The sequence below is a fragment of the Mastigoproctus giganteus genome, chromosome 2 (genome assembly GCF_048544385.1).
Source record: "Mastigoproctus giganteus isolate SK-2022 chromosome 2, ASM4854438v1, whole genome shotgun sequence".
NCBI classification, from domain to species: Eukaryota; Metazoa; Arthropoda; class Arachnida; order Uropygi; family Thelyphonidae; genus Mastigoproctus; species Mastigoproctus giganteus.
In genome coordinates, this window is record NC_143576.1 from 130,841,110 (window position 1) to 130,863,360 (window position 22,251).

Sequence of the window (22,251 nt, forward strand, 5' to 3'; positions counted from 1 at the left end):
CCAAAAAAAGCACTGTACATATATATGTATACTTATCAAAACCCCCTTATATATATATATATATATATATATATTTGATACTAGAGAGCTATTAAGTGCTCGATATTTCCTATATTCTATTATATTATGAATCAACAGGGTTTATCTTTATTTTTGATATAGGAAGCTTCTTTTCCAACTCTCCTTGTCCAACTCGCTAATAATTCATGGGGATGGCGATATCAATTTTGCAAGACATTGTCATAAAGTTAGATTTTGGAGGTCTAAACTGGCTAATAATTAAGGATCGATTTTTACTTTTTGGTGCTGTGGCAGGAATTTTGAGTTAAATTTAGGGGTCTAATAATTGGATATGGGGTGGGGGGGGTTATTCTCTACATTCCTTAAGTCGGACTAGAACTTTTCGGGGTGTCATGTTCACAGGAAGAGAGCTACTCACAATTAATCCGAAACTTTTGTCTTATGTTGTAGTGTTTGTTCTTCACGCATGCGTATAAGTGACCAATCGTCGGACAATAGGAATGGCCTACGGATATTGATTGAAGTTGCATGTAGTTTCATCTCTAAGGTTTCTGCAATAAGTAGTTTGTAGTAGTTGTGTTGAATATTTATAATTTTAGTTTCATTAAAGTCGAATGTATGTCGTTCATTTATGGCGTGGAACGAAAGTTCCGATGCATTTGAACGACCCGCCCGCACTGAAGCTTCGTGTTGTTTTGCTCGAAGCTTTGTCACTCCCATGGTGGATCCTACGTAGACAGCGTCACAATTTTTGCATGGTATACTGTATACTAGGTCATGCTGTGATTGGAATGTGGTATTTGAAGGTCGATTTCTGAAGAATGTGTATAATTTGTTCATGGGTTTTGCTATGATTTTCATGTCGGTTCCCTTGCATATTTGGTTAAGTTTATTGTACCAGTGCTCGATATATGGAATGATGATGAAATATATTTTGGTCTTGTCGGATTTTTTTGCAATGTTTGTTGCGAGGTTGTTGTTATTTATTTTATCACGGGCTATTGTTTTGACTTTGTTTATATAGGTTAGTGGGTAACCCCTATTTGAGAATCTTCTAGTTAGTTCATTTATTTCAGTGGTTAGAGAAATCTGGGTGGAAGAATATTTAAAGGCATTTAGAAATTGGTTCAGCATGACCGATTTTTTGTATTGTTGGGGATGGTAACTGTGGAAGTGCAGAAGCATCCCTTTATTAGTGGGTTTTCTATATATGTTGAAATTTAGTTTTTGGTCTAATCTGTGTATGGTAAAATTAAGGAAATTTATGGAGTGGGATTCTGCTTCAGTTTCTAATTCAAATTTTAGTCTCTGATGGATGTTATTAAAAACCTGTAGAATATTGTTTATGGTCAAGTGATCTGTGATGATTAGGATGTCATCCAGATATCTTCCGTAATATGTGATCTGTGGTATAAATGGATCAAGGTGGATCTTTTCTAATTTGTCTAAGTATAGTTCAGCAATGAGTCCACTAATGTTTAGGCCCATTGGGAGGCCAAAAATCTGTCTGTATATTTTTTCTTGGAATAGAATGTAATTTGCACTTACTAATAGTTTTGTTAGTTCGAATATTCTGTCTTTGGGGAGTCTGGTGTTATTAATTTTTGTGTTATCATCGTTTAAGTAGGCCCAGACTATGTGTAAGGCGTAGGGTATATTTACGTTAGTGTATAGTGAAGTCACATCGAGTGAATATAACTTCATATCCTCCTTGATATGGAGATCTTTGAGGTTCATGAATAACGCATCGTAGTTTTTTATGTTATATGTTAGGAGATCTTGGAGTGATTTTAGAATTGGGTAGATGAACATGGCTAAGGAGGCAAAAGCTGAATTCTTATATGACACGATGGGACATATTGGGTATCCTGTTTTGTGTAATTTTACTTGGCCGAATAAGGTTGGGATATTGTATGTGCGGGCTTTAATTTGTTTGAGCTGAGCCATAGTGATGTGGTCATCTTTCCTATAGGTGGTGAGCAATTTGTTATATTTGTTAACTAAGCTGTTGAACTCTGATGGTGCAACCTCTTCGTATGTCGTTGTGTCTGAAATGATGGTGTATAATTTATTTATATAGTCTCCTTTATAAGTCTCCTAATTTCAGCATATATAGAAAACCCACTAATAAAGGGATGCTTCTGCACTTGCACAGTTACCATCCCCAACAATACAAAAAATCGGTCATGCTGAACCAATTTCTAAATGCCTTTAAATATTCTTTCACCCAGATTTCTCTAACCACTGAAATAAATGAACTAACTAGAAGATTCTCAAATAGGGGTTACTCACTAACCTATATAAACAAAGTCAAAACAATAGCCCGTGATAAAATAAATAACAACAACCTCGCAACAAACATTGCAAAAAAATCCGACAAGACCAAAATATATTTCATCACCATTTCATATATCGAGCACTGGTACAATAAACTTAACCAAATATGCAAGGGAACCGACATGAAAATCATAGCAAAACCCATGAACAAATTATACACATTCTTCAGAAATCGACCTTCAAATACCACATTCCAATCACAGCATGACCTAGTATACAGTATACCATGCAAAAATTGTGACGCTGTCTACGTAGGATCCACCATGGGAGTGGCACAGCTTCGAGCAAAACAACACGAAGCTTCAGTGTGGGCGGGTCGTTCAAATGCATCGGAACTTTCGTTCCACGCCATAAATGAACGACATACATTCGGCTTTAATGAAACTAAAATTATAAATATTCAACACAACTACTTATTGCAGAAACCTTAGAGATGAAACTACATGCAACTTCAATCAATATCCGTAGGCCATTCCTATTGTCCGACGATTGGTCACTTATACGCATGCGTGAAGAACAAACACTACAACATAAGACAAAAGTTTCGGATTAATTGTGAGTAGCTCTCTTCCTGTGAACATGACACCCTGAAAAGGTTTAGTCCGACTTAAGGAATGTAGAGAATAACCCCACCCCCCTTACCCCATATCCAATTATTAGACCCCTAAATTTAACTCAAAATTCCTGCCACAGCACCAAAAAGTAAAAATCGATCCTTAATTATTAGCCAGTTTAGACCTCCAAAATCTAACTTTATGACAATGTCTTGAAAAATTGATATCGCCTTCCCCATGAATTATTAGCGAGTTGGACAAGGAGAGTTGGAAAAGAAGCTTTCTATATCAAAAATAAAGGTAAGCCCTGTTGATTCATAATATATATATATATATAGGGGGTTTTGATAAGTTTCCAGCCTCAGAAAGAAAACATGGCGCCAGTGGCAAATGAATGTCATTTTATTCAACATAGTTCCCTTCCAGGTTGATACACTCGGCACAACGTTTGTGCAGCAATTCTGTTCCATGATAATAGAAGTCTTTTTCTGCAAACCACCCCTCTACTGCTGATATAATGTTTCCTGTGTCCCTAAATGCAGTACTTTTTAGTGTATTTTGAGGTTGGAGAACAGATAATAGTCCGAGGGGGGGCAAGGTCTGGGGAATAAGGGGAATGTTCAATGATTTCATACTGCGTCATGAATTTTCTCCATTGCAATTCTGGCCTTGTGTCAGGGAGCATTGTCTTGGAGGAAAAGGATGCATTTTGACCACTTTCCCTGCCTCTTTACCCTTAAAGCAGCATGCAATTTGTCCGTGACCACATAATGTTCAGCCCGGCAACCCAAAGGTCGCGGGTTCGATTCCCGCCTCGGGCTTGGATCAAAGTACTGCAAAAACCTTGGGAGGTGCAATATGGCCACAGAAGCCGATGCGCCAACAACTACCAAATCAAAAAAAAAAAAAAAAAATCAACATAATGTTCAGCATTCAAGGTGGTGCCTTTTTCCAGGTATTCACTGAGTATTATCCCCTCAATCCCAAAATATCACACCCATCACTTTCCCTGCAGATTTCTGTCTGCGAAATTTTTTGGGTTGTGGTGATCCATCATGGCACCACTGCATGGATTGATTTTTGGTCTCAGGATCATACACGTACAATGGTGTTTCATCAACTGTCACTATTCATTGAGTAACATTACTTGCACTACTTGAATAATGGTCCAAAAGTGCCTTCACACAGTCCCTTCTTTTCCTCCTGTCATCAGCTGTCAAGAGTTTGGGAACCCACTTGGCAGACAGTTTTCTCATACACAATCCTTCATGCACGATATAATGCACCCACTCCAGACTGATGCCTAGGGTGTCTACTACATGTTGCAGACCAGTCTTCCTGTCTACAAGGATCAGGTCGTGGACACTATCGAAAATTTACAGTCACCACGGTCCTGAGTCTTCATCTTCTGTGCTTGTTCTCTCCCTTCTGAAATCCGCCACCTACGATTTCACTGTGCTGTATGAAGGGCACATTTTTTTGGAGAAGAGGTACTTGATGATGGCTCTCTTCTCAACTTTGAAAAAACTCACACTTTGTGTTGCAGGCGCCTCCATAGCCAGGTGGGCAGGAGCAGCAGTGCGTAGCACACGCTTCTTAATTAGATTGGGGTTTGAACCCATGCCCACCAAATACAGAGGATGCGGAAAGGTCAGAGAATGACCACCGCATATCCCTGGAGCAATATGGCCTTAGTTGCTAATGCTCCTAAAAACCAGATAACAAACAAACAAACAAACTTTGCATCGCCATGGTCACTTCAGACCTGTAAAAAAAAATTACTACTATCAGGAAATGAATGAAATTTTGTACATGTTATGAGATATTGGGTAACAACATACTAAAAGGATTTTCATCTATTCAAATTTTTTCCTTGTCAGGCCGGAAACTTATCAAAAACCCCTCATATATATATATATATATATATATATATTTATAATTATTGATAAAAAATAAAGAAAGTTAAAACGACAATAACTGTAACTAATATGTAAATAATATTTATGAGTCAATGCAGTTGCAGCAGTCATGCAATACACCCATAATGTCTATAATATTAAGGATAATATAAAGAACATTGGAATAAGTAAATCAATCCAATAATAATACCATCAGGGATCTAAGAAAATGCAAAAAAAAAAAAAAAAAATATATATATATATATATATATATATATTATCGCTTTTTACCGACAATCTAGATGACTTCAACTGGGGCCAACCACCCAGAATGAAGGCAAAAAACGACAAGAAGTTCTCTGTTTCTGTGATGATCAATATATGCTAAGTAATTTAAATCTAACCAAATATAAGCCAGTATGGGCCGGATGTAAATCGAATATAAATAAATCGAAAGAAGATAATAAAAGTTAAAAAAAAAAAATTTTGAAATATTAGAATCAAAGGTAAGAAATATAAGTAAAATATAAATGTAAGCATATATTAATCATTGTTGACCCGACAGAGAACATAATTTAATGATTACAATAAGATTAAATATATAATACATACTACATATTGACCGTATCTAGGACATATTGTAATAGTCGTCAAAATAATATGTGGTGCCCCCTATGTGATGGATACGGTAAAAATAAATAATTAAATTAACACATAGAGAAACATGCAGATAGTAAGAAGAAAAACTAAAGGAGTAGGAATAATAGAACCTGAACTCCATAAAGGCAAATATATATATATTTGCCTATATATATATTTGCCATATATATATTAAAAATAATAAAACTATAAGTATTGCCTAAGAATCAAATTCTAATAAATTAATTTTTTAATTTGCAGTAAATATTTTAATAATATTTATTTTTTCAAGTCTTTCAAAAACCAGAAGGTATACAGCATATACCGCTGTAATGGAGGGTATGGACCTTCGTGCATCCATACAGTGGTATATGCTGTATGGATGCATTAAGGTCTTGAGAATTGCAGCAAGTGTTTTAGTTCTTCCAATTTAGTTTTAGATGTCTCATTTGTTTAATTTTTCATCCAATAAAGTTTTCAAAAAAAAATCCATAATGTATGACCTTAATATAATTTATATTGTTTATTATAACTTTCATTTGCCGAAAATTTGATAAATTTTCTTTATTTACACATGCAGAGAGGTGTTTTTGTTCTTCATATTACTCTTGGCAAGTATTTTAGCAAGATGATCAGCAAGGCTGTTATAGTAGCAGTGTTTATGTGTGAACTTTATCCTTTTTTTCAGTCAATGCACAATAAACTAAATAAACTGAAATTTAACTATTAACCTTTCAGTATACAAACAAAAAAAAATCATAGCACTAGGCACATTTAGTGAACAAAATTAGTATACACCAATGTAGCTGCAAGGTACTGTGTGTATGGGTAGCAGTAATCCCAGATTAACTTACCAACTGTATGGTACCACAGTGAAGTAGTGATGAATAAAAAAAAAAACAGATCAAAAGACCTGTGGTATTGTGTAGTCACACGTGGAATTCTCTGAGCAGTGCAGACAGGCTGCAAAAATAGCTCATGTAGTTTGCCAATCAGGAATTTTGCCAGCAGGAATAAGGAGGTAATTATTCTGCTCTATAAGGCAATGGTGAGGCTACATCTCAAGCACATACAGTTTTGGAAGCCTCATTTTAGGAAGGGTTCAGGTGTTTTGGGACAGGTACAGAAAAGAGCAATGAGATTTATGAGGTGGAGGGAGGGGGGAGGCAGAACTGAAGTCTCTCTTGGAGACTTCAGTTATGGAAATCGCAGCATCTGTAAACTACACACCTGTGAGAGCTGATTAAGTTGTTCAAAGCTTTGAATAGATTGTATGCTTAAATGTCATACTATCCTTACAATTTAAATTGAGGAAGGGTGGTTGCAGGATTGATGTATTGAAATTTGCTTTCAGTCAGAAGGTAGTTGGTTTTTGGAATAAAATTTCATCTGTTGTGGAAATGGATTGTTTGAATAAATTTAAGGAAGAATTAGACATGTTATTAGAAGGGATGGACAAGTGATGTGCAAAGTGTTTCTTTTCTGTTTTTGGTTGATGCTGTTTGAGTTTGCTTTCTTTCATTATTTGCAACTACTAATGCTAATACTAAAGAATATATAAAACTATTATAATATATCATAAGTATTTACAGTTTCATTCCGACAGTCTACTAGATGCTATTATGAAATAAGAAAGAAATTATGTAGGGTGATCCTTGGTTGAACTTGGAGAATTGACAAGTGCAGCATGAATAGAGAAATCAGAATTCATCTTTTCCCAAAAATCTTTTACTTTTGCTTACAATTATCCAAATCCTAGGTTTTTGAAAGTCAAAAGTTGTGCTATTGCAATGAACAGTCTGTTAAACCTTCTCATGCAGTCTCCATGAAAGCCTTCAGATTATTTCATTTAACTGTTTAATTATTATGACACACACACACACACACACACACACACACACACACACACACACACACACACACACACACACACACACACACACACACACACACACACATCTTAGTTCTAATAATCATGATATATGGTTTTTGTGCTGAAAACTGTTCCACTGAACCAAATTTATAAAAGTGTGGTCAGAGCAAAGGGAATTTTCTAAAATTTTTGAAGTGTCTCAGTCAGAAAAATATCCAAACTATACCAGAAGGCAGCAGTACTTGCAAGTTTGTTTGGAAAATTACAGTGAAAATCTGAATTTGAATTCATTTGTACAATTGACAAAAAAGTATCATGCTCAGCACTGAACATTTAGTTTCTGCTATACAAGCTCGATGATTACATTTAGTTAGTTATTATTTTTAAATTTTATTTTACTGTTATTATTAAAGGAGTTGGTGTCAATTTATTTAATTATTTACTCATATAAGGAAATATAGAATGATTCAAAAATTGCACAACCGAAATATCAGTAATTAAAATTTATTAATTCTTTTACTATTAGGTTTTTTTTTTTTTTTTTTTTTTTTAATGAGAAATCCAAGCACAAGAGGTATTAGAACTTATAGTACTTAGTACCATGCTTGGGTCGCAGGTTGAGAAGATGAAAGAAGGTACTTGTTGACTTGAATTTCTGTAGATCGTAATTTTCAGAAAATGCGTACGAAGGGAGGTTAAAAAAATGGAAGCTGAATTCAGTGCATGAAGAAGAAGAAAAGTTGGTTATGTGAGTTTGAAGTTGGACAGTAAAAGGATGTTGACTGGTTGCAGCACGTTTTCGGACTGCTTTGGAAAAGAGAGAGAGAGCGAGAGTGAGAATTATAGAAGCCAATTCAGAAGAACAATGCCCATGGAAGTATCTACAGAAAGGGCATGCAGCAGAAACAGAACATCTATGAGACAGAGAGTGTAATGACTCTCTGTAATGACTCCCTGTAATGACTGTTAGAGATGAGTCATTAATTAACCTAACTATCCTCTTTTTCTTTTAAATGGAATCTAGAAGCCTGAGAGAGGTTTGGAGGCACTGCCCCAGATGTGGGAACAGTATTCCATGGTAGGGTGGATTTGCGATTTGTACAAAGTGAACAGCTGTTTAGAAGAAAAATAATGCCAAGGGCAAAAGAGAAAACCCAGTTTTTTTTCAATGCAGAGGAAGCAATATTTGTAATGTTCTTATGCCAAGAGAAATTAGAAGTCAGAGTAATCCCCCAATAGAGATGATCTTGCTTAGAAATCAGTGTCATCAAAGATAAGTATAGGAGCAGAAGAATCCATTTTGCAATATATAAGACAGGACTGAGTTTTAGAAGGATTGAATTCAACTGAGTTATCTTTGCCCCAGTGGAGAATTCAAGGAATTGGTAGTGGATATTCAAGAAGTTGAAAACTTGCAATACTTATATGAATAGTTGTATATGTTAAGTGGATCATCTAACATGTCATAAAAATTCTTGGAATGTTCAAGTGAATATATAAAAAATTTAATAAGCAGGTAAAATTAAAATACATAAAATTAAAAAAAATTACTGATAAATTAATGAAATAGAATAAGGGCAAATGTAACTGAAAAATGACAGCGTTAAAAGCAGTAGTATGCACATAGATTTTCTTTTTCTGGAAAAAAACCCTAAATCAATGGTTAGTGTTACAGCCTTTAATAATGAATACTATGAAGAAAAAAGGCCTCCGTAGCCGAGTGGTTAGGAGCAGGAGTGCAGTAGCACACGCTCTGAGTAGACTGGGGTTCAAGCCCCTGACTGCTGAATACGGTTGATCTGCCAACCCGCACTGGACCAGCGTGGCAGATTATGGTCCATTTCCCTCAATATGAATTGTTGAGGAGGCTTCCATCCTGCAGTGGGTTGATAATGGCTGCACTTTACCTTTTTTTTTTTTTTTTCTATGAAGTATGAGAGAGAAAATATTCTTTCTCATACCTTTGTATTATGTTGCCTGCATATGGAGGATTGCCCTTATTATTATTATTATTATTATTATTATTATTATTAGCCATATGATGCAAGGAAGCCTGAGGCTTATGCTGCACCAGCCAAAAAAAAAAAAAAAAAAATTCCCTGAGAGAGAGAGAGAGAGAGAGAGAGAGAGAGAGAGAGAGAGAGAGAGAGAGAGAGAGTGTGTCAGAAGTAGAAAGGAATCGCCAAGAAAGAGAAGAATGATGATATCCAGCTCAGGACCCTGGGTTTGCCAAGCCCATACTCACCAGATGTGAGCCCCTATCGTGAAATGTCTTAAGTTTTCAGACTGACTTGTAGATTAGTGCAATTTCAAGAAATGCTCTGAGGTCTGACCTACCACCGTTGGTTAAAATTTACTGATTTGAAATATGAGTACATAATATTTTTATTTTCTTAATTTTAGAATAATTCAGTGATCCAGTAATTCCCCAAATTGTGGTATGCAACAACTGAAGCAACTTTTAATGCAATGAGAAATGTTGTTTAAAAACAATTTCTTACTGCTTTTAGGTTTAAAAAACTACTATCATTATTTTTGTCTATATATTTAACTCTATTATGTATAGCTTTATTTAAACTTGCTGTTGTATTTTAACACATTTTTCATGGATCTTTTCCCTGTAATCTCCATTTTGATCTTCAAGGCTAAATTTTAGCATTGAAGGAAGTTATGAATTTGAGTTTGGAAGAGTTAGTTCTTTACTGATTACAGCATGAGTTTTGCACTGAATACCACTGTTTAAAATTATTCTGCAGCCAAGTAAGAAATATTTTTAGGCTTATTTGCATATATACAAGCATATGTGCCTATTGTCTTCACTGTGCCTGTCCATCCATCTGCATGTAGCAGAGGGACTTCCAGTGGACAGATTTTCACGAAACTTTATATTTGGGCCTTTTAAAAATAATTGTTGAGCCATCCTAAATTTCATTAAAATTGGACAAAGAGAAATCCAGCAATTTTTTTTTCCCATGCAAATTATATGGGGAAAATTTTTCATTGATTACTTGTAGATTTAAATCGGTGTTGTTAGCATTAGACGTCTAAGTCTGTGTATGCTTTACATGTATTGTTATGTAAAGGCGAATTTACATTTTGCACTTTGGATAGATCCCAGAGTATTAAAAAATACTCCACAAGGACGGTTCCAAGTTGGATGAATAGTGACGTTGCCACATTACTTGAGTAGAAAAAGGTGGCATGGAAAAGTTACAGAGCAATAAAAAGTACTGAAGCCTATAACAGCTACAAGGTGATCTATAATAGAGCCACAGAAAAGGTTTGACAGGCAAAGGCAGTTTATGAGAAATCGCAAGCAAACAGAGCAAGGGGGGGGGGTAAGGACTTCTTCACATATATAAATGCTAAGAAAGCAGGACAAACCAGATCGGACCTTTACGTAAGGGAAAGGGGATAGTATTAAATACACCAGCTGCTGTTGCAGATAAACTCAACAGTTATTTTGCATCGATATTTACAGATGAAAAACCTTTTGTGGCAATGGGAAATTGTGGGAGCGAAGTTGAAAAATATGTAATAATGATATTGAAATTTCGCAAGATTATTTAATGAAAAACTTTCGGGCCTACAGGCCAGTAAGGCTCCAGGGATCGATAGCATATACCCTATATCTTAAGGGAGACGGCAAGTGAGTACACTGAACCATTGAGGCTAATTATGTGAGGATCACTGGACTCGGGAGTGATTCCATTGGATTGGAAAAGTGCCAATGTGTCTCCAATAAATAAGGGCAGTTCTAAGACAAGTGGGAAATTACCGGCTGGTTAGTCTAACTTCAGTAGTAGTAGTAGGGAAAACCATGGAGATATATCAAAGTTGGAATTCAGGATCATTTAGATAGAAATGGAATTCTGAAGGATACTCAGCATGGTTTTGTAAAGGGAAAATCATGTTTAACTAATCTGGTTTGCTATTTTGAAAGGGTCACTCATGAGCTGGATTTTTTTCTGGGAATAATTTCGACATTATATAAATTTAGATTTCAGCAAAGCTTTTGACTCAGTCCCACATGAGTGGTTTCTTTATAAGCTGGAACGGGTTGGAATCACTGGGAAAATCCTTAGATGGATAGCAGGATGGCTTCAGGGCAGGAGGCAGAGGGTTGTGATAAATGGCTATTCCTCAGATTGGGTTGATGTAAGAAGTGGGGTTCCCCAAGGATCAGTATTAGGACCACTGTTGTTTTTAATTTTCATAAACGACATCGATGAAGGGATAGAGGGGCATGATGTCTAAATTTGCAGATGATGTTAAAATTGATAGAGTAGTTAATGATCACTGTCAAGCTGAGTTTCTTCAGAGAGACCTAGATAGACTTCAGGAATGGTCAGAAAAATGGCAGCTATGCTTTAATCCAACAAGGTGTAAGGTGTTACACCTGGGAAACAGTAATCCCAAAATAACTTATTCACTTGGTGGAGTTCAACTAAACCCAGTAGTGGAGGAAAGGGACTTGAGTGGGTGTTACGATATGGTCAGACATGAAATTCTCTGAGCATTGTAAACAGGTTGCAAGTAAGGCCCATGGTTTCTATCGATGATCTATTGAACTTGTGCAAGTAGAGATAGGAACGTGATCCCATTACATAAGTTTTTTTGTTAGACCACACTTGGAATACTGTGTTCAAGTATGGAGACCACACCTAAAGAAAGGCATCGAGCTTATTGAAAGGGTGCAAAGACGGGTAACTCGCCTGGTGAGATCGACAAAAGGTGTCCTTGTGAAGAAAGACTTCAAATATGTGGGTTGCAGAGTTTGGAAACTAGACACCTGAGAGGAGATTTGATTGAGGTGTTTAAGGCTGTGAGAGGCATCAGTAAAATGAATGAGGATGAAATTTTCAAGATTATAAATGATGCTAGAACTAGGGAACATAAATTCAAGTTAGGGGGGAGATGTTTAGATTGGACTGCAGGAAGTTTTATTTTAGCTAGCAAGTTGTTAATTACTGGAATAGGTTGCCTACATGGGTGGCAGAGGCTGACAGTTTGGGAAAATTCAAAGGTCATCTGGATAGCACCTTTGGGTGAGGGAAGCACATAGGATGATAGGTTTAATTTCCTTTTCTTTTAATAATTATTATTATTTATTTTTTTATTTTTACTATTTTTTTTTTATCATTGTTTTATTTTATTTTTTTTTATTTATATATATTTTTTTTGTGCTGGTGCAGCAAAAGCCATAGGCTTTCTTGCACCATGTGGCCATTACTAATACCCATGGTGTCCTATCGATGATCTATCGAACCTTTGCAAGTAGAGATAGAGACGTGATAATCCCATTATATAAGGCTTTTGTTAGACCACACTTGGAATACTGTGTTCAAGTGTGGAGACCGCATCTAACAGCAAGCTTCTTGAAAGGGTGCAAAGACGGGTAACTCTCCTGGTGAGATCGGCAAAAGGGCGTCCTTATGAAGAAAGACTTCGAATATGTGGGTTGCAGAGTTTGGAAATTAGACACCTTAGAGGAGATTTGATTGAGGGGTTTAAGGCTCTGAAGGGCATCAGTAAAATGAATGAGGACGAAATTTTCAAGATTATAAATGATGCTAGAACTAGGGGACATAAATTCAAGTTATGGGGGGGAGATGTTTAGATTGGACTGCAGGAAGTTTTATTTTAGCCAGCGAGTTATAAATTAGTTGCCTACATGGTAGAGGCTGACAGCCTGGGGAGATTCAAAGGTCATCTGGATAGTACCTTCGGGTGAGGGAAACGCATAGGATGATAGGTTTAATTTCCTTTTCTTTTATTAATTATTAGGTTTTTTTTTGGTTTTTTTTATCATTGTTTTATTCTGTTTTTTTTTTTGGCTGGTGCAGCATAAGCCATATACTTTCTTGCACCAGCGGACATTACTAATACTAAGTGAAAAATTATATAAATTGCATTTCTTCTGAATTTCATCCAAAGTGAATAGCGAACAAATCGATACAATAGATTGGATTAGTATTTTTAATGAATCAAGTGGATGATGTATTGGTAAAAAGAGTGACATGTGTAAACATGCATTTTCGTTGCATTCTTGGCATTTGGTGAATAGTTGTGAAGGACATTTTGTTTTCAAACTGTAGTTGCAGCTGTCAGATATCTGTATAATAATCTATAATAATGGCATTTAATTGGAAGGATGAACATATGTATATATTTTTGGAAGCCTACAAAAATTGTGAGTGCCTGTGGAACGATAAGTATCATATCAGGATCTTCTGCAGCATTCTGTTAACTATTTTGTTGGTGCTCCCAATTGCTTTCACCACTTAATCTATGGCCTTATCCACCAACAATGGCATCAACATGTTTTTTTTGTTTCTCCCCATTTCATTTCATAATTTAGTAAATTCTTCTGCAAGGGCTCCACTTCTATTAAATTGATTCCAACACTTACTATTTCAATTGCCAGCATTTTGGAAATGATGAAATGAAAGCACATTGTTAAAAATACTGAATTGTGTAAATTGTGTTAGCCTTTAACTTTCTGTTTCCTTGCAGATGAATCATGTACATCCGAAGTGCAAAACGTAAATTTGCCTTAAGATTCAAGAACATGGCATTGCTGAAGAGATATAGAGAGAAGAGAAACTTAAAAAGTATATTGGAGAGGAATAATAAATATTATACAGATGTAATTAAATTGAGCGAATAAGTTTAGAAAATAAAACTGTAGAGCTTTATTAAGTTTTGTATAAAGTTATAATCTTAGTAATTAACTGAAAAGGAGATAATTGTATTTACTTTTCATTTTTATTAATCACAGAAAAAGAACAAAACGTTTAATTAATTTTAAAAAAATTGAATGTGCCTGAAATGTAATGCACTCTGTGCTCAAACAAACTTGTTCTAACTTCACTGGAGGTTTGTCTACACAAAACGAAAACCACTAGAATAGATGCTTTTTTTTTTTTTAGTTGTCGTTTTTGTAAGCTCATCTCCCCAAAAATTAATAATATGCACTTTCTGTGGGGTTGATTTGATTCAAATCATCTTCCCCCCCCCAAGAAAGGAGTTAGTTAATATATGCAGTGCATTACACTGAAAGGACAGAATTCGTGGGATACCTGGTTCCTGTGCAACGTGACTCTGTCACACCCCTCGCTAGTACACAAACCCACCGCTTGACAGGTATATAGGTACACTGCATCACTGCATTCCCATAGACCAGGGGTGGGCCACATCCGGCCCGTGACGATGTTGAATCCGGTCCCCTCGGTAAATGCATAAATATAGAAAATCCATACCTGAGTACACTCGCCGTAAACGTTCGGCTTAATTCGGTTCAATCGGGAATCGCGGCCAGTACAACAGTAACCAAGTGATTCTACGCAGCATCAAAGAGTTATTTCCTAATTATTATTGTAGCATCGATCGAACGAAGTTCCTTTGGGTTTGACTTCTTATCGAAAAAAATAATATTGGTGCGAGATATTTTATGTTTTATGCCTTTTCTAATTATTACAATTTTTAATTTAATATAATTTATAGCCCATAAAATGAGCCAATTAAAAAAAAAAGAAAAATTGATGCCGAATGCCGCATTTTCAATGATAATTGGACATTCAGATATTTTTTTTAAAAATACATTAATAATTTGGTAATTCAATAATATAACATTTTTTAGGTTCTGATTTTTTTTATTAAATCGTTCAATCTATTCCGGCCCGCATCATGATGCGAAAATTTCATTCGGCCAGCATCATGATACGAAAATTTCATTCGGCCCGCTGACGAAAAAAGTTGCCCACCCCTGCCATAGACAGTAATTCTATGTCAGTATGGATAAATGTTGTGAGTTAACCTACTTTGAAAGAGGATGATAGTGGGTGCCCAATCCATGGGTCACTCTATCGTGGAGCTGGTACAGAAATTGCACTATCCCCGTTCGAACTATCAAGAGTGCACGGGAATATGCCATTTCCGGAAAAACATCTCATTGTGGACAACGCAGTGGGTGGAGAAAGGTGGTGGATGAACTTGGCTGTCAGCATCTCTCTCACATTGTTTCAGCCAACTGGAGAGTGAGAGTGGCACAAATCACCACCGACTTCAATGAGGGAGGTACCAGAAATGTCTCCACCACGACCATCAGGTGATCATTAGCTGCAATAGGTTATGGGAGCCACTGACCCACCAGAGTCCCATTGCTAACACCAAGACACAGGACTCAACTGAGCGAAAGAACATCGACACAACTGGGTGAAAGAACATCGACACTGTACCTTGGATGATTGGAAACAGGTCTCGTGATCCGAAGAGTCCGGTTTCCAGTTATTTCAAGTGGACTGGAGGGTGCATATCTGGTGGAAACCGCATGAAGCTATGCACCCATCATGTCAACAAGGAACTGCTCAGGCAGGTGGGCAGTTGGTAATGGTCTGGGGCATGTTCAACTGGCACACGTTGGGATCTCTGGTACGTCTAGGTGCATCTCTGAACAGTCCAGGTTACATGTCCATCCTTGCAGACCATCTGCATCCCTTCATGGCCATCATGCACCCACAGGTCAATGGACTCTTCCAGCAGGACAGGGCACCACCTGTGGTGATAAGAACATGATTTGAAGAGCATTCCACAGATTTTACCACCATGGAATGGCCTCCCTGTTTGCCGAACATGAACCCTGCGGAGCATCTTTGGAATGCTGTGGAAAGGTCCGTTCGAACTTTGGACCCTCCACCCAGGAATGCGACGGAATTATGGACAGCGGTGCAGCAAGCATGGATGGAAATACCTGTGGAACATTTTCATGAACTAGTGGACTTGATGCCTCTCTGTGTGACTGCCCTTATCCGGACGAAAGGTGAGCCTACTCACTACTAGGTAGGTATCCCATGATTTCTGTCCACTGTATACATTTCAGATTTTTTTTTTTTCTGTGATTAATAGAATTAAATGAAAAGTAAATAAAGTTATCTTTATTTACGCTATAGTTTAATGTTCTCTAAACTTAGCTATTCATTTTAATTATAGATGGAAGATTTCAAGATAGTTTAAGAGTTGGCAGTTAGTGGATTTCTACATTACTTTAGAATGAGTAGACATAAAGACAGTGGGGTGATAATTGGATAGGAGGAATTTATCACCCTTTTTAGAAACTGGCTGGATGTAGCAAACTTAGAAGCATAAGGAAAAACACCAGTGGAATAAGAAAGTTTAAAAAGTTGACGCAACAGAGTAAGCTCATGGGCAAAGGTTTTGTGAAGTAGAGAAATGCTATAAGGACCTGGAGTTTAAATTTGTTTAAAATTCTTCTGACATCCTTTTGACAAAAGACTATGGGAGGTATTCAGTGAAGTGTACTGGGAATAGAAGGAGGTGGTTTACCAAGGTCTTCAGTACACAAGTCAAAAGAAAAGTAGGATGCAGTAAGTTGGCTTTATCTTTAGTGGAGGAGGAAATAGAACCATTAGGTTTAACAGAGGTGGGCATGTAGATGGGCAAAAGTTGTGGCCAGTAGCTTTGGAAAGAGACCAGAATGCTTAATTACCATTTGGACAAGCAGCAAATTTTCTATTCTTATTGTATTCAAAATCTAGTTTTGACTGATTAATAACTGCTTTACAATTCTTATATTAATTGTGAGAATGGTATAAGGTGGTTTACGAGGTTGTCAATACTAGAGTCAGAAGAAAAGTACGTTGCTAGTAAGTCAGCTTTATCCTTAGCTGCGGAGGCAATAAAAATCATTAGGTTAACAGAAGTGGGAGTATAGATGGAAAAAGTTGTCCGCTAACTTTGGCATGAGACTAGAATGCTTGATCATTTGGATAAGAAGCAAGTTTTCTAATAGTAGCCTATTAAAAATGTAGTTTGTACTGATTAATAGCTGCTTTACAATTGTTGCAAGCTTTAGTATTGGCAGAAAATGAACCCGGAGATTTTGATGCAAGGCAGTTGTGATTTTGAACAGCCTTAGCACACTTATTGGAAAACTAAGGTTTAGATAAAGGATGAGATTTTAAGGTGAAATGTGGAATAAAGGATTTGGTCCCTACAAGAATAATTTCACTGACACAACATGAGTAAAGAATGATATAAGATTTAAAACAGTAATCCAACCAACAAAAAGAAGGATAGAAATCTTGTGGATCATCTCATTTTGCATTCTTGTAATACCAAACATGAGACTGAGAATGGTACGAGAGAAAGGTTCCATTGGAGAAGCGACCATCACCAAATTATGATCTGTGTTACTTAGAGGACCACTCACCTCTATGGTGTATTTTGAAGGGTTGTTCATGAGAAAAAGATCAAGGGTGTTGGGTATGTGGTTAGGATTATTTAGTATTGTGGTATGCAAATAAACAATCTGTGTGAAGTCATTGGTAATTGCAAAAACCTCTACATCTTGACCAGCAGGGTATGTTTGACTGGAAAACAGAAGGAGTGTGAAGTTGTGAACATTAAAATAGCCAGCCAATAAAATTACCTCACTGTCAGAAAAGTTGAACTGGGAAAATATAGAGTTTCAAAAAAGGAAGTCAAAGAGTTCAAGTGATTAGTGGAGTTGGGAGAATGATAAAGGCAGCAGGTGAATTTGACAGAATGGGGTGGAGAGATTTTTTAATCCAAAGAAGATTGAAAAGGGAAGATTCCAAACTAAATATCTGAGTGAATTCCAGTGTGGGCATACACGAGTACCACCTTTGAAGTGAAAGGAATCTTACAGCAAATAATTAGTACAACTGTGATGAGCTGTGATGGGGGCAACTGATAAATGGAATTTTGTCAGAAAAATCTCGGCAAACTGCAGATGGAAAGGACATCATTGAGATTGGAGCTGAGACCATGTATATTTGTGAAAAGAATGAGGAATTTTATGGGAATTAAGTTTGCTCTATTAATTTGGCTATTCACGATCTATTCTGTAGTAAAGTAAAAATAGAGGGGGGGGGTGCATATATGAAGTAATGAAATTTTTGGATATGGCATACACAAAAAAGAAAATATCCGGTTCCTTGACATAATACGACCAATGCTCCTGCATACATACTACTCACATTCCCTCCAGTCGAAATTTTGGCACAGTAGAGGCAGTGAGATTATACACTAGCTGATCCAAATGCCTCTTAGAGAGTTAACAATAGGTTCAGTCTGGTGGACTATCTGGTGGTCAGCTGCAAACACCATTTTAGAGCTGTACCTTTGAGATGCAAGGAACATTGTATATTTCCACGATGCCCATCATAAACTCAAAAGACATCAGTGATGCATGATGTGGAAAAGATTGGAATTGCTGGAGTTCTTGCTCTGGAGACTAAACATGGGTTTCATTGTATTGCACTGGTTTTTGATTCATTTACTGGTTTTATTTACCTTAGTATTGCGTGGTAACAAAGAAGGTGGCATTTCTCTGTGTGGTGTGGACACCATACAACCCCTGTTCACACCTGGGTTGTCACCTCTAGTATATTAGGTGTGGCATTTCATGATTTGCAAACGGGGACTCAAGTTATTAACAGTCTCAGCATCATGAAGGTGCTACAGGCAGAGGATTTGGTTGTTTTCCAGAATGATTGGACTTTAATGAAATTCAGTCCACTTGACTCACAAGTGTCACCTGAATATCAGTTCCATTAGTGTTTTAGACTACTAGGCAGCAAGCTCTAGCTTGTCATACCTGAATGTCTGTGACAAGCCTTGAGGACCAAGTTTTATTACAACTGTATAATATTTATTATTCTTCTCTCATATACTCAGTCTTTTCTGTCTGTATATATATATATATATATATATACAGGGTGTTTCAAAATTATGTATACACACTTTAAAAATTAATATATAATGAACAATATGCACCCATTTAATTTTCTTAAACTCATTTTGTAGCTTAAAAATAGACAATTTTTTTACAGTAATTAAATTTTTGTGTTATTTTATAGATACCTCTAAAATGATGGAGAGTACCCAATTAAGTTTTGATAAAAGAATGGCAATTATAAAATGGTATTGGAAATATGAAAATGTCAATGAAGTTCAGCATGCTTGGAAATCATGATATGGAACAAAAGCACCCACGTGTTTAACAATTACTTGTTTCAGGGATAAATTTGGGAACCATTCAGAATATCAATAACTTAACATGAAGCAGGAAGAGGACATCAAGAAGTAGCAATGAATTAATGAATCAAGAGGTAAAGTTTTATTGTTGTAAAAAAAATTGATTTTTTTTTGTCTTCAAAGTATCAAAAAATTTACATTTGTATATATTTTTAAAGTGTGTATACATAATTTTGAAACACCCTGTATATATCTCCTCAATAATGACATGTTCACAAGTCTTACATAACAGTACAAACAAAACTGTCATAGATTGTCTAATACTGCATTAAAACTACTTAATCTATGAATTTCTTTTTTTCAAAAAAACTTGTATGGAAATAATAATTGGTGGATTTCTATTTATCTGTTTTTAATGAAATTTGTAATGGCTCAACAGATATTTTTAAAAGGCCCAAATTTGTTTACTAGAAGTTGAGTTGGTACTTTAAGGACGAACAGACATGTTGAAGACAATAGGCACATTTTCATTATATATGTGAGTGTACCTAAAAAAAAAAAAAAAGAATGTGATACCTTGGGTAATCCTAAGAAAATAATTTGTTTGTGAGTATATTAAGAAGAATAATAGAGTAACTTGAATTGCAATCCCTGTTGAGTGTTATGTTGAATTTTTTCAGTAATTATAAGTGAAAGATTTTTTTTTGTATAATGAAACTTTAGTTCCCCCCCTTTATTTTAGCTGTTGCAAAAGCTGTGCTGTGCATATGATATTGACTTACCTTGTCATCCGAGAGATTCTTCATTTGGTCTGAGTCGAGGTATGTTTCTCCAGTTTGGTTTTAATATAACTAGGTAAAATTAAAGATATTTCATTCTTAATTAAGACAATAAATTCTTTTGAAATAGCATTATTGGTAAAGAGAAGAGAAGCATCATATTGCTGCTTGTCTGTATCATGTTTTCAGTCAAATCTGGGGACATTGTTATTCTTCCAGTGACTGCACTCAGACTTAACATATTTAGAAACAACAATATTTGTATGTAATTAACCAAGAGTTACTAATATTGTTTTTAATCAGATAACATCTTTAACCATTCATCAAATAACCATTATCCATTGAAAACTGAAGGCACTCCTTTGACTGGTTTTGGAACAATTTAATTCCCTCATCGGATATCAAATATCCCTTTCATAACCAAGTTGTGAAAGAGATACTTTGAGATCTGTGAAAGAGAGATTGATTAGTATACAAATGTGCACCACTCATCTGTTCATGTAACACTTTTTGAACTAAGAAAGATAGTTGCATTCTTGCTATAAAAAAAAAAGGACTCTTCTTATTTGTATCTTATATTGTTAACCTACTGGAGGGCTACTGGTAACTTTTTGAAACAGAATCACGCCCATGGGGATTGAATCAATTCCCAATTTTAAACTCCTATATCACAGCCATTTTTCAGTATTCCTTATTCATTCTTTTTTTCTCATTGATTACCAAAACCATGTGGACTCTAAATACAGGGTATTTATTTTAAAAGTAAACCCATATTATTTGTATTAAATACAATGCTACCAAGTAATGATCATTGGTATAATTGTTTAGGGTGTTAGTTGAGGGATGTTGCGATATTAGAGAAAACAAGTTTGCATTTCTAATGTTACATTATCACAAATCCATGTTTGAAGTTGCATATGTTATTACTGATGAATAAATGTCGTGCTGTATACCAACAAACAATGTAATTTTTAGTGGGATCTTACTTGGAAACAGTCTTACAGTGAATGTCAACAAAAATTTGTTGACATTCACTGTAAGACATATGCAAAGTAACACCCACCGATTTTAAAAAATAAGGCATTAAAGTTAAGAACTAAGTTTCTAGTAAAAAAAAAGATTTTATAAATTTTAAGAAAATGTTACATACAGTACTAAATATTGAACAATGGGTCTATTAAACTTATTCTATTTACAAAAATGTTTATCTGATTGCAAAACACTTATTTTGTTGTTTTTTGCCTTTTATAATCATCCATGGGTGTCTCCCATATGAGATTCCAACAGTAGCCAACAGTGCCAACAAATTTGGACTCCATTTTCCCTGGTATCTTTTTCCCATTTGAGAAATATCTTGGTGAAACCTTCCACAGTGTTCATTGGAGACTGCTCCCAAGTTTTCAGGAAAAAGTCTAAATGGGAATGTAGGAAATGAAGCTTTAACGCCATTATTGTATCCTGACTCTGTGTATGCTAAAATTAGCTCATTCTGAATTTCACTATAATTTTGTGATTTTTCATTGCCTAAAAAGTTCTGGCAGATGTTTTCAAATGCCTTCTAGGCTTTTATTTCTATAGCATTTAATTTTTTAGTGGATTCCTCATCTTGGAATAGCAGTTTGGTTTGAGGACCCACAAAAATTCCCTCTTTTACCTTAGCTCCACTGATTCAAGGAAACGTTGCCTCAAACGGTAAAATCCTTCTCCTTTTTTGCCCATTGCTTTCACAAATATTTTTTATCAAACCTAGCTTGATGTGCAGTGGAGGTAAATAGATTTTTTGACTTATCCACCAAAGGAGGATGTGCTACATTCTTCTGACCTGGTGTAGTTTTCGAATGGTCTGGCCATTTTTTTACCTTAATTTGACTTGGTTATCCCACTTGCATAAAAAGCAGCAGTATTTAGTGTATCCACTTTGCAACCCAATCAGCAAAACTGTCACTTTTAGGCTGACACAGATATTCCATTTGTATTCTTGATAGCAGGGGTGGCCTGCTATCAGGTATTTTTGCAAAAGAACCTGTAGGTTCTTGTACATTTTTTTCATGTGAACTGCACGAGCCAATGGTATAGATGGATACTTAGTTCCATTATGGAGTAAAACTGCTTTCAAACTGACCTTGGAT

At 35.8% G+C, this 22,251-nt stretch overlaps 1 protein-coding gene across 2 annotated transcripts in view; it reads left to right on the top strand.

Annotated features, from left to right (window-relative positions):
* Positions 1 to 22,251, top strand: part of LOC150089566 (uncharacterized) — a 405,025-nt gene that overhangs the window by 55,983 nt on the left and 326,791 nt on the right. For both annotated transcript variants that reach the window (XM_090389542.1, XM_090389543.1), the window contains exon 5: positions 20,086 to 20,164. In XM_090389542.1, coding sequence (XP_090245668.1) covers positions 20,086 to 20,164 — 79 coding nt within the window. The remainder of the gene's footprint in view (positions 1 to 20,085; positions 20,165 to 22,251) is intronic.